At 34.0% G+C, this 11,733-nt stretch overlaps 2 protein-coding genes across 2 annotated transcripts in view; one reads left to right on the forward strand and one right to left on the reverse strand.

Annotated features, from left to right (window-relative positions):
- The window catches only part of LOC145263843 (uncharacterized), a 649,003-nt gene that overhangs the window by 386,804 nt on the left and 250,466 nt on the right, over window positions 1–11,733 (reverse strand). Inside the window, exon 14 of the mRNA XM_080120917.1 lies at window positions 7,213–7,332. Coding sequence (XP_079977043.1) covers window positions 7,213–7,332 — 120 coding nt within the window. The remainder of the gene's footprint in view (window positions 1–7,212; window positions 7,333–11,733) is intronic.
- LOC145263845 (uncharacterized) overlaps window positions 1–11,733 on the forward strand; it is a 624,663-nt gene that overhangs the window by 242,163 nt on the left and 370,767 nt on the right. The window lies entirely within an intron of this gene.

Here is an 11,733-nt window from a genome sequence, read left to right on the forward strand (position 1 = left end):
GGATTTTACCAAGATCAGTATCGTTTTAAAGTTCGACCTTTCATACGACAAATATCGAAAAATTGGCTAAAAACATTAATATCTTCCCCTTCAACTAGGCACTTTTCTACAGGGGGGGGGGGTCACTTTTTTTTGGCGATATTTTTTAAAGTTATCCTCTCCTTTAGATTGTGTAGCCTTAATTTAAAAAAATGTCGCTTCCAGTTTTGCGGTGGTCGTAACAGCATGAACGTTAGGTTTTACCCCATTCTTTTCCTCCTTTGCGGTACGAGTTTGAGCCTGTTTTCCTACTACCACTTTTTTTTTTTTTTTGCTCAACATTCATATCCAAACACCCGGGCAACGCCGGACTGAAATGCTAGTATATATATATATATATATATATATATATATATATATATATATATATAATGCTTTTAAACCTTAGACTCTTTAAACCTCTAGACTCCTTACGACAATTTTAACTAAAATCCATGATATGATTTTAATTCCAGAAAATGTTTAAAATTTAAAGAAACTGAGACTAAAGTAATTCGCAAATGTATTTTTGGTCACCCCACACTAAGGATTGAACCTTCAAAAGAAGGTCACTTTTACAAGTGAATTTTTTCAAATGCTCTAACCACTGCACCACGGGTTCTTGCATTTATGTTTGTTTTTTTTCCCCCCACTATTTACATTCATTATTTACATCTGGATGGCAAAGCTACTAAAGTTGTGAAGATGTTTTATTAACTTGGTGATATCATTGACACACAGGATGGAGCAAGTGCAAGTGCAATTGCAAGAGTTGGGAATGGATGTTAAGAGAACAGTCATTACTAACCAGCAGAGCGTTACCATTGCCGACCAAGGGTAGAATCTATCAAGCATGTGTATGCATTGTGATAATGTATGGAAGTGAAACCTGGCCAGTAAGGGTTGAGGACGTCTTGCATGGAGAGAAATGATACAAGAATTATATGATGGATATATAATGTGAGTCTTGAAGATATGTGTAGATCTGATGACCTCAGAGGGAGATTATAGTATATATAGTACAGCGAAATGTGTGCAGAACAGAAGACTTTGATGGCATGGTCACATTGAAAGAACAGTTCTTGGACATCGAACAGTTAAGGTAGCAGGTTCAGTTCATAGAGGAAAGTCAAGTAAAATATGGGAGGAAGTAATAAGGATGGACTTGAGAGAAAGAAGGATGAATAAAGACCTGGCCAGAGATAGATTACTTTGGAAGTTAATTTCTTTAACTTGTGTAACGCATGTCAACATGCAAAATGATGGTTGATTTGCCAAACGCCCCATACAACTTTACACTGTTGAAAGAAACTGAAAACTAATATCGATTAGATTTTTATATGAACTTTTCATGAACCTAATTATTTTCTAACTTTTGATACAAATCAAACATCAAAATCGTAGAATCATTTTAATCATATGTTCCTATTTACAATGCCTCCCCACCGGACAGAGTTAGACACCAGGCTCGTTTTTTAACGTGGCGAAAAGGAACAAAAATAAAAATTGTCTCAGTCGTGAAGGACTTCTCCTCCACTGACAGAGAACAAGAAATTGAAGTGCAGGTATTTATTTGCTCCCCCACCGAGCAAATTAGGCACAAGGCCGATTTTTAATGTGAGGAGTGAAGGGGAAATGGGGACCAACTTCCCAGGGAGTAGGGGAGCTGGATAGTGACAATTGGTATGAAGGGTTGCCTCTACATTGACCAAGGAAAGAAGAATGAACTCTTTTCTGGGTCAACAGCCAACTAGCACCGTGTATATTTGTGTGTGTGTATATGTGTATTGGGGTGGAGAGGGCTCCCGTAAGCCGTGGTGAAGGCAACCTTTCTAGGAGAAGCAAATCTCTGATTTAGAAAACCATAAAGCGGAAAACCAGTACCCGCATTAAGCTGGTCTGCAGTTTAATTTGTTGCTGGCTATCTTGCTCTTGCTTGTTGCTGGATCTCAACATTTTGAACCGAGAGAGAGAGAGACTTAGCTGTCGTACAAAGCTAAGACTCTGTAACATCATATTTGTATAGATACTCCCTCAGGCATTTGGGCTTATGAATTTTAAATGTGAGGGAGTGGCACTCGTCTGACAAGACGTTGCAATCATCACATTGACCAAGGTCTTATATGTGGGGTTTCCCCCACGTATGGTCTTTGCTTGCAGTATCTGTCGGAACAAATATTACACTTTGATCCTGGCCCGAAGGCCAAGCTGTACCATGTTAGGATCTTTCCACATAAGTCGAAAGTAATTTTTCTATTCAAATTTCTCTCTATCCAGCCAATAGCTCTCTAGCTCAAAACACACACACACAACTCTCCTTTATATAGATTCCTTGAGGGATGAGTCAGCATAAGGGAAGTAACTCCTTGATAAAATAATCAGAGTTATTTCCCTGTTTGAACAGCTGAATAAAATGACAGAAAAATTAAGCACCCTTAATAAAACCTGGGTTAGTTGATCCCTAAAGAAGGCATATTTTTTTTTTTTTTTTTCATTTTTAGATATTCATCGAAAGCAATGCAATTTAGTGGAAACTATATTTGTGTTCAACATTTTCCTTTAAATTTTAATAATAACTCAAGGCCATCCCTATAACAGGTCTAGAGATCTAACATTTCAAGCAGAACTAAGGCACCATGGAACTTGCTGGTTCAACGAAGCAATTACTAAACTACTCTGTTCACTTTTTGGTTAATATTTTAACATTTTTTTTTTTTTTGTATTGATTATTTTCTATCATGCCAACTTGAGTTGCAACAATGCATATTCGAGTTACAACAATTATCAAAATCAAATGCAAATCATAAATCATCAAATCTATTGAACACACGGCCATTCCTATAACAGAGATGAAACATTTGTTTTTTAATGGAAGCAAGACTTCCAGTTAATTATCAGAAATATTTTTAGCTGCTAACGCTTCACTCTCATTGCTCCATGAAAAATTTAATTCTGAAAGAGGATTCTAACCCATCAATTTCAGCCGAGATTCTGTATTTATATCATAAATTACATTTGGATTTTGGGCCCAACTCTCTTTCTGATCTTCATCAACGATCTTCCAAATCATATTCTTAGATCATCCGTAGACATTTACGCAGACAAAACTACCATTTACGTCAACACTTCAAAGGTCAAAAATGGTCAAGATCTCCCTTATTCTCTCTCCTCTAATCTTGAACATGTGGTACAATGGGGAAAAAGGTGACTGGTTAATTTTAATGCATCTAAAACCAAGCTTCTTACTTTCCATCATCAACATTCTGACCCACATCTGACCCCGATTGAAATGAACAGCTCTCACCTTGAGGACGCTCCATGATTAGACAAATCGGATCCTTCTGGGATGCTCCAGTAGATATCTCACTGCTGATGCACTTGTCTAACTGTATAAGAGCTAAGTACATCCAAGGATGGAGTACTGTTGTCACATCTGGGCAGAAGCTGCTAGAATCCCTAGCCTGCCTCGACAGAGTTCAAAAGTGACTTCGTAATCTAGTAGGCGATGCACTTTTCTCTTCTCTGCAACCTCTTTCCCACAGAGATGTTGCAAGCCTATCTCTGCTCTATCATTAGTTTCATAGCAAGTGTTCAACTGAGCTCCAATTTATAGTCCTCCCTTGCCAATCTTTCATGAGAAACACTTGTCTAGCCGAAAACACGATCAATAATTTCCCCCACACTTTATCTATGCCTAACCCTAAACATGAATCCAACCAACAAAGCTTCTTTCCTAGAACTGCTTGTCTGTGGAACTCTGTTCCGCTTATCTGCTTTCCAGCTTACAATATGGTTGTCTTCAAGTCCAATGTAAACAAGTTCTTATTGAACTGTTCTCGCAAATAATCTTATTATGCCAAATTTCCATCACAAACGATTACCACTATCCTAATAACTACAACACACACATTAATCCTAAACTTATCCTCAAGTGGCTTCCATGCCTTGATATGTGGTAACCCCTCTGTGAAAAATAAAAAAATACTATTAAAAATTACAGTTGAATTTTATTGAGAACTAGCGAAGGGTACCCGGCGTTTCCCGGGTGTTTGGAGGTGTGTGTGGAAACTCCGGGGATGGGGGAGTTAAAAAAAAAAAAAAAAAAATGTTTTGGTAGGCAAGTATGAGGATCGAACCCGAACCCGAACCCGAACCCTTGAGGCAACGTTGTAAATTAAAGTGTGAAAAAAAAAATGTGCGACGTTAACCATTGCTCCATCGCGAGATGCTAACGGAAACACGTTTGAATTTATTTAATTACTTGGATTTGGCAGGTGCCTGTTTTAACGACTTAATGAGGTCAAGTTTAACTGCGGGATAGTATTTCATTTACTGCGGGAACGCTTCCCAAGATGTTATAGGAAAAAGACTAACCCACATGAGGCGAGCGACAAATGTTGAATATTTATCTTCCCAAAGTCGAGCAAATTAAATAGACAGGCGAGCTTCATTGTTAACTCTGAGATATTACGATTTATATGTGATATAAAAAGTTGTGAACCGACCGACCGCTTCTCTGAAAAAAGCCTTTTGTAGACATACAGAAAAAGCAAACACACATACATACATTTTCGCTTTTATATTTATAGATTATTCTTTGAACCCAATCAGATTATTAGTTTACAAATTACAGTTATTTAAGTGAAGTTGCTCTTTCAAATTTTCAAAACAATGGCAAAATCTAAATTTCATGTGTTGATAAAGCATAGCTTTTTGATGTGGAAAAATACTGTTCAAGCAAAGCAAATAGTTTGATAAATGTTATTCAGACTTTTGCCCCGGGGTATGCTGACTTTAAACATGGTCATACAAATGCTGAATGTGCAGATCATTCAAATTCGTCAAGTTTTCCTGGAAAACACCAAAACATCTGCAAAGCTTGTTTTGGTCACAGAAGACAGCCGAAGGAGTATATGAATATATTAGAAAGCAGTGTATTTACTATTTGACATTGCGAAAGCTGTCTTCCAAGTTGATATCACTTTGCACGGAAATATCCAAAACAAAGTGCAAAAAAAGGGGCTTTTGCATGAATATGAGACATGGATCCAATACTACACTACGGAGTCAAATTGGCAGTCAGCTGAGTCGACAAAAGTCATCAAATGACCAAAGACACAAACATCAGCAGGCAAGGTTTTGGCCTCCATATTTTTAATTGTGCAAAGTATTTTGATTCATTGATTACTTTGAGAAAAGAAGAACCATTAATTGCAAATATCGTTATGTAGCATTATGGATGCGCTTGATGAAAGAAATCACTATAAAAATAGTAACAAAAGAAGAAATAACAACCATTAATCGCAAATATTATATTGATGCATTACAAGAGTGTTTGAAAGAAGAAGTTGCCAAAAATGGTAACAAAAGAAGAAGAAAAAAATGCTCTTTCATTAAGACAATGCACCGCGTCACAAATCAATCGCAACAATGGCAAAACTATAGAAATTGTAATTCAAATTGTCTCTGTGGTCACCCCCATTTTCCAAATCAGATCTCCAGCAATTACTGGTGCCTGCAGACCTTAACATATTTTCTTCCAACAATTAAGAAACTCCTCGTTTTGGTGATGGAGTATTTCAGTGGTGAGACACATATGATATAGAAACACTTCTATTAAAAATAGGATTTTTTTTTTTTCATGACTGTATGAAGGTGAAAAAAAAAAATGCACCCAAAAACCTGGAACAAAAAAAAAAAAGCATTAATGTATACTTACCATCTTTAAGAGCCAGTAAAGATTGTTAAATACAAAGATAACTAGCATCTCATAGTAATAAAATAATCAAATATAAAATGTTGTTCTCTCTTTTTTTTTTTTAATAGACTGTTTCAATTTTTAGATGGGGGCCCAGTTTGTTATATAAACTTAAATTAAAAATACCCCCCCCCCCCGCGCAGTAAATATTAATAAGTACAATTTTCAATTAATTTTTTTTTAAGACACCAAAACTACTTATAGTCAGAATACATAGATTCTTAGAATTTACAATTATTGGTGAACCCTAACCCAATCTAAAAAAATAGTTAGACATTTTGGTGCTTGTATAGATTAGTGATCTTTTAAACCAAACACATTTCAGGTGAAAACATTATTACATGCATACGTGTTATATCGAAATTAGTATAAATTCCAAAAATTATGAAAAATGATCCCATAAAAAAATAATTACAAGTAAAAATAGATTTTATCGAATTATTGAGTTTTCATATTATTTGGTTTCTTCAGTCTACTCCAGTGTCATTTGCACAATATTTCGGTTGATATAAACTCAGGACCCGAGGCGTACTTGTACTAGTTAGTTCTTGGAAAATCAATTGTAAAATTGATATTCTCCTGAAGATTCAATTCTTAGTGTGGGAGAACAAAAATACACTTGCAAATTACTTAGCACTTCTTTCTAGCCATGGCTGACAGAACGAGAGCATGCTACTTTTGTGAATAAATAAAGGGTTCTGTTTGAAATTCTGTCCAGATCTAATTCCTGAGTTTAACAGAAACATTCTCGAATTTGGCAAGATACACCTGAAGAAGGTTGGAGGTTACATTAACCAAAGCGTTGTGAAAATAACATTCAAGATGAGAGCAGTAGTACGAAGAATCCAAATGATACGAATAACTAATCCTCATCTCAAAAATTCAGAAACGTATTATTGAGTTTTATTGTATGTTTTAACGTGAAAGAAATGTGCAACCAATTCTGTATGATAAACTGACTCATCTTTCTCGACTTAAATTAAGGGTCTACCATTTTTCAACACAAAATGTCAAAATGTAATTGTGAATGATGCTTTTTTTTTTTTAAATACAGTTGGCACATCTTATACTGGATCACTTTTCGTAATTTAAAAAATTATACTAATTTTGACATGACATGTAAGTACGTAATAATGTTTTCACCTGAAATGTGTTTAAAGCATTGCAAATCTACACAAGCATTGACACTTTCTCCTGACTGGCATAATTGTTTAAAAAAAAAAAGCACCACAAAAATTGAGTGAAAAATATTTTTAAAATTGTCATCATCAGCACATGTACTTACCATCTTTAAAAGCCAGTAAAGCCTGCTAAATGCTAAGACAGCTAGCATCCCGTAGTAAAATCCATCCCCCTTAAGATCCTGGGGTTGTAAATATCCTGCCTCCTCTTGTTTAACAGAGGCATGTGGGGGTCTACGTATGAAGGACACTTACCTCACAGTGTGATTTGACTCGATCAAGCTCGATCTGATGCTGACGTTTAATCTCCTGCATGAGTGTTTGCAGTTGTTGCCACTGGGGGGCGCTAAGCACATCGCGAAGCTTATCCAACACCTGTCGGGCAAGTAAACAACAATAGTTGAAAACAAACAAAAAAAAAACACAAAAAAAAAAATCAATGAAATAAAAACAGACTTGAGGTTTAAGTAATTTATTGTGGACGGCTTAACAAAATGAGTTTTGCAAATGATTATTATGCTGGTGAGTTTGGTTCTCAAAAGGGGCTCCACGTTTGGGGGTAGCGTGTGTTTCATAAGAGATGCAAGCATTTTAATACTACTTCAAAATGTAACTGGAAAGGGTATTCTTTAAAACTGCTTGTTAACTTTGTGTAGTGTCTCGTCTGCCCTCAGTCAGGGTAGGAGAAATTCTTCTTGGCAGGTAGATGGGTTAATGCACCAACCAACACAAATTTTTTTTTTTTTATGGTTTTATGTCAGGTTGGGTCTACTCTCCATTATTCTAAAAGTTCTAAAACTTTCACGAAAAACACTCGTTTAGCCAAAACCACTAGCAATAATTTCTCACTCTTTATCTGTGCCTAAACCTACACGTAGATTCCATGAACAAAGCTTCTTTCTTAAAAGTGCACGCCTGTGGAACTTTCTTCCATTTGCCTGCTTTCCAGCTGACTAAAATTTGATTGCCTTCAAGTCCAATGTAAACAAGTTCTTGATGAACTGTTCCCCCTAACTAATCCAATTTACAAAATTCCCACTACTTACAGTTACTACGCTAAAATCCCATTGACTAATGTATACCTATTAGCTCTTATCCTCAAGTGGCCTCCAGGCCTTGATAAGTGGTGACTCTTTGTTAAAAAACAAAAAAAAAAAAAAAAAAGGACAAGATTTTATAATGGGAAAGTTTCAAATTTCAAAGTTGAACATTTACGACTTACAAGCCATCTTGCATTAAAACACTAACTCGGCCAGTTTTCATGATCAACTTGCATTTTCTAAGATAATTAGTAAAAATTGAGTTTTGAGAAAAAGACACTGGAGAGTTCCAATCTTAGGATAAAATTGTTTTCGAAAACTATTTTCACTAATAATTCATTTTCTACCTTATCGTTTTTCATAAATTTTGCATATGTTAATTATTGTGACATGAGAATTAAGTTGATACCATTGGTTTCAGTTGAAATTCCATATTTTGATTTTTCGAATTTTGCTATTCTAACAAAGAAAAACCAATATTTTTTTATTTCCCTATTTTAACGAAGAAGAACTGGCGTTTTTCGAAGGATCAACAGAAATGTTGAATATTACAAGACTTTAAAATAAGAAATCAGAGGCAGATAGTTAGGAATTTTAAGAGTTAAAGTTGTACCTTAGACCTTCTGACACTATAATTCTGGATGTTCTTCATTTCAGTTTTCTTTGTTCTCCTCCAGGTGTATCATAAATTTTTTTTTTTTTTTTAATTGATTTTTACATAGGAGTCACCACTTGCTGATGTTTTTTCAAAATAAAGAATCAAACATTTTGGAATCCTATGAGTAAGAGTTAAATTAAAATAAAATTCATCTTCCAACAATCTTGGCAGCAGACAGACCCTCATCGAAATTTTTAATTGCATGTACAAACTTATAGACTTCGAAACTTGTCTAGCAACAACAACTGGCAACAATTACCTTTATTCTCTATCTGTGCCTAAAACTAAATGAAAACAGGAAATTGTTTAGACTTAAAAATGGCCATGTTATAGTCAGTTAGGAAGCAGCCCTGCAGTAATGTGTTCCACAGACGAGCAGTTTGAGGAAAGAAACTTTGCTCATGGGAAGTAACATGCCAATTAGCATTTTGACGATGGCAGCACAGGCCCTAGTAATTGGGTTGTTAAACTCTACAAAATATTTGAAGCTAAATCTTTCAGAAAAATTGCCAAAAAAGGCCAAATTAAAAACTATAGCCAGATTTTCGCAAACAAAAAAGCCAAATTAGAAAAAACAGTGTGTGCATAAATATATATATGTATTTTACATGTCATTATAATTATTTTTTGTGTGCTTGTGTAGAGTCATTGTTTTTTAAACAAACACATTGCATATATATTTTATACATTGAATAGTTTAGCTTCCAAATAATTGCATGTTTTTTATAATGACTTATTCCGAAAAAAAAAAAAAAAAGAAAGAAAGATTACGGAATTTTATCAAAAGAAATATGTTGTGCAAATAAAATAGTTGGCAAAAATAAGTTTGTTTTATTACATTCAATAAACTTCCGTAATTTTTGGTTCAGCATAATAATAATACAAAAAAAAAAAAAAATGCAAATATTTGAGAGCTAACCTCTTCAATTCAGTTCAGGAAATTTAATAAAGGAAATATGTTGCGAAAATAAAATTGTTAGCAAAAAATAAGTTTGTTTTATTTTGTTCAATAAACTTCCATAATTTTTTTTTCGCCATAATAATTTAAAAATGCAAATATTTGGCAGTTAACCTCTTCAATTTAGTCCAGAGTTAATTGCATGCCATTATAGTTATATTTTGTGTGCTTGTGTAGATTTGTAATGTTTTAAACCGATGCATTTTATATATATACTAGCGAGGGGTACCCGTCGTTGCCCGAGTCTTTGAAGGTGTGTGTGGAAACTCCGGGGGGTGGGGGTGGGGTTAAAAAAAAAAAGTAAGTATGAGGATCGAACCCGAACCGTTGAGCCAAAGTTGTAAATTAAAGTGTGAAAAAAAAAAAAAATGCGATGTTAACCATTGCCCCATCGCGAGATGCTAACGGAAACATGTTTGAATTTATTTAATTACTTGCATTTGGGAGGTGCCCGTTTTAATGAGTTAATGAGGTCAAGTTTGACTGCAAGATAGTATTCATTTACTGCGGAACACTTTTTTTTATTTTTATTTTCCCAAGATGTTATAGGAATAAGACTAACCCACATGCAGCGAGCGACAAATGTTGAATATTTATCCTCCCGAAATCGAGCAAATTAAATAGACAGGTGAGCTTCGTTGTTAACTGTGAGATATTACGATTTATATGTGATATAAAAAGTTTTAAAAAGCTGTGAACCGACCGACTGCTTCTCTGAAAAAAGCCTTTTGTAGGCATACAGAAAAAGCGAACACACATACATACATTTTCGCTTTTATATATATATATATATATATATATATATATATATATATATATTGAAAAGTTTAGCTTCCAAATAATCATTTTTTATTATGATGTTTCGAAAAAAAAAACAAATAACAGATTTTTATTAAAAGAATATATTGTGGAAATAAAATAGTTGCCAAAAAATAAGTTTGTTTTATTCCATTCAATAAACTTCCATATTTTTTTGTTTCGTCATAATAATTAAAAAACGTAAATATTTGGACGCTAACCTCTTCAATTTATTCCAGAGTTAATTACACATCATTATGTTATATTTTGTGTGCTTGTGTAGATTTGTGATGCCTTAAACCGACGCATTTCATATATATTTATATATTGAATAGTTTAGCTTCCAAATAATCGTGTTTTTTATAAAGATTTGTTCAAAAAAAAAAATTACAGAATTTTAATAAAAGAAATATGTTGGCAATAAATAAGTTTGTTTTATTCCATTCAATAAACTTCTGTATTTGTTACCTATAAATGTCGTCAAAGCACATGGAAAAGGAAAAATAAAATACAAATGAACTTCCGTATATTTATAAATGTTTTGTATTTTGTTTTTTTTCTGGAGAAATCTTAATGTAAAAGATACAAATATATGGGAGCAAAACTCTTCAATATATAAATATATGAAATGCGTTGGTTTGAAACATCACCACTGCATACGTAGTGTGTTTAATGGTATAAAAAAAAATCGATCGCAAGGGCTGTTCAATTTATTTGTTGTTTTGACGAAGATGTCTTAATACGTCTTTTAGTGACATCATATTTTAATGTTAGTAAGCGTCTGTTTATGAAACGAAGAATTGCATTCCAGAATATGAGAATTTTCAGAGCTCAGCCAATTAGAATGGACATACTTTGGTAAGGGAGCCTTTATTATTTATGAATTGGAAATTGGAAAGATCATGTTAGGTCTATGTATGTAATAGCCAGTTATGGTCAGTGTAATCACAGAATCCGTGGATAATTTGTTCCGATGACAACTGGTAGAAGTGGTAGGATAAAATATTTAGAGAGAAAAATAGGGACTCTTTCCTTTAAAGATGTTGTGATTGTGTTGGTGTTACTCGTAGGATGCAATGTAACATTTTATTATCACGATTGAATGTGTTTAAAATGGTGTTCGAAAGCTACATAAAATAGTGGCCATTAGCCTAGATGTATTGGATTTGTATGCGGCATCTGTTGTTGCAAACCTACGATACTTTGGCGCAGAGGGGAATTTCTGCAGTCATTTTATTATATATGGAGATTATATTCAACTATTGAGAAAGAGAAAGATACATTTTTTTTTTATTGTTATTTCACTCCAAATAAAGCACAGT

Source organism: Euprymna scolopes, chromosome 39, assembly GCF_053919585.1.
Source record: "Euprymna scolopes isolate OS-2025 chromosome 39, ASM5391958v1, whole genome shotgun sequence".
NCBI classification, from domain to species: domain Eukaryota; kingdom Metazoa; phylum Mollusca; class Cephalopoda; order Sepiida; family Sepiolidae; genus Euprymna; species Euprymna scolopes.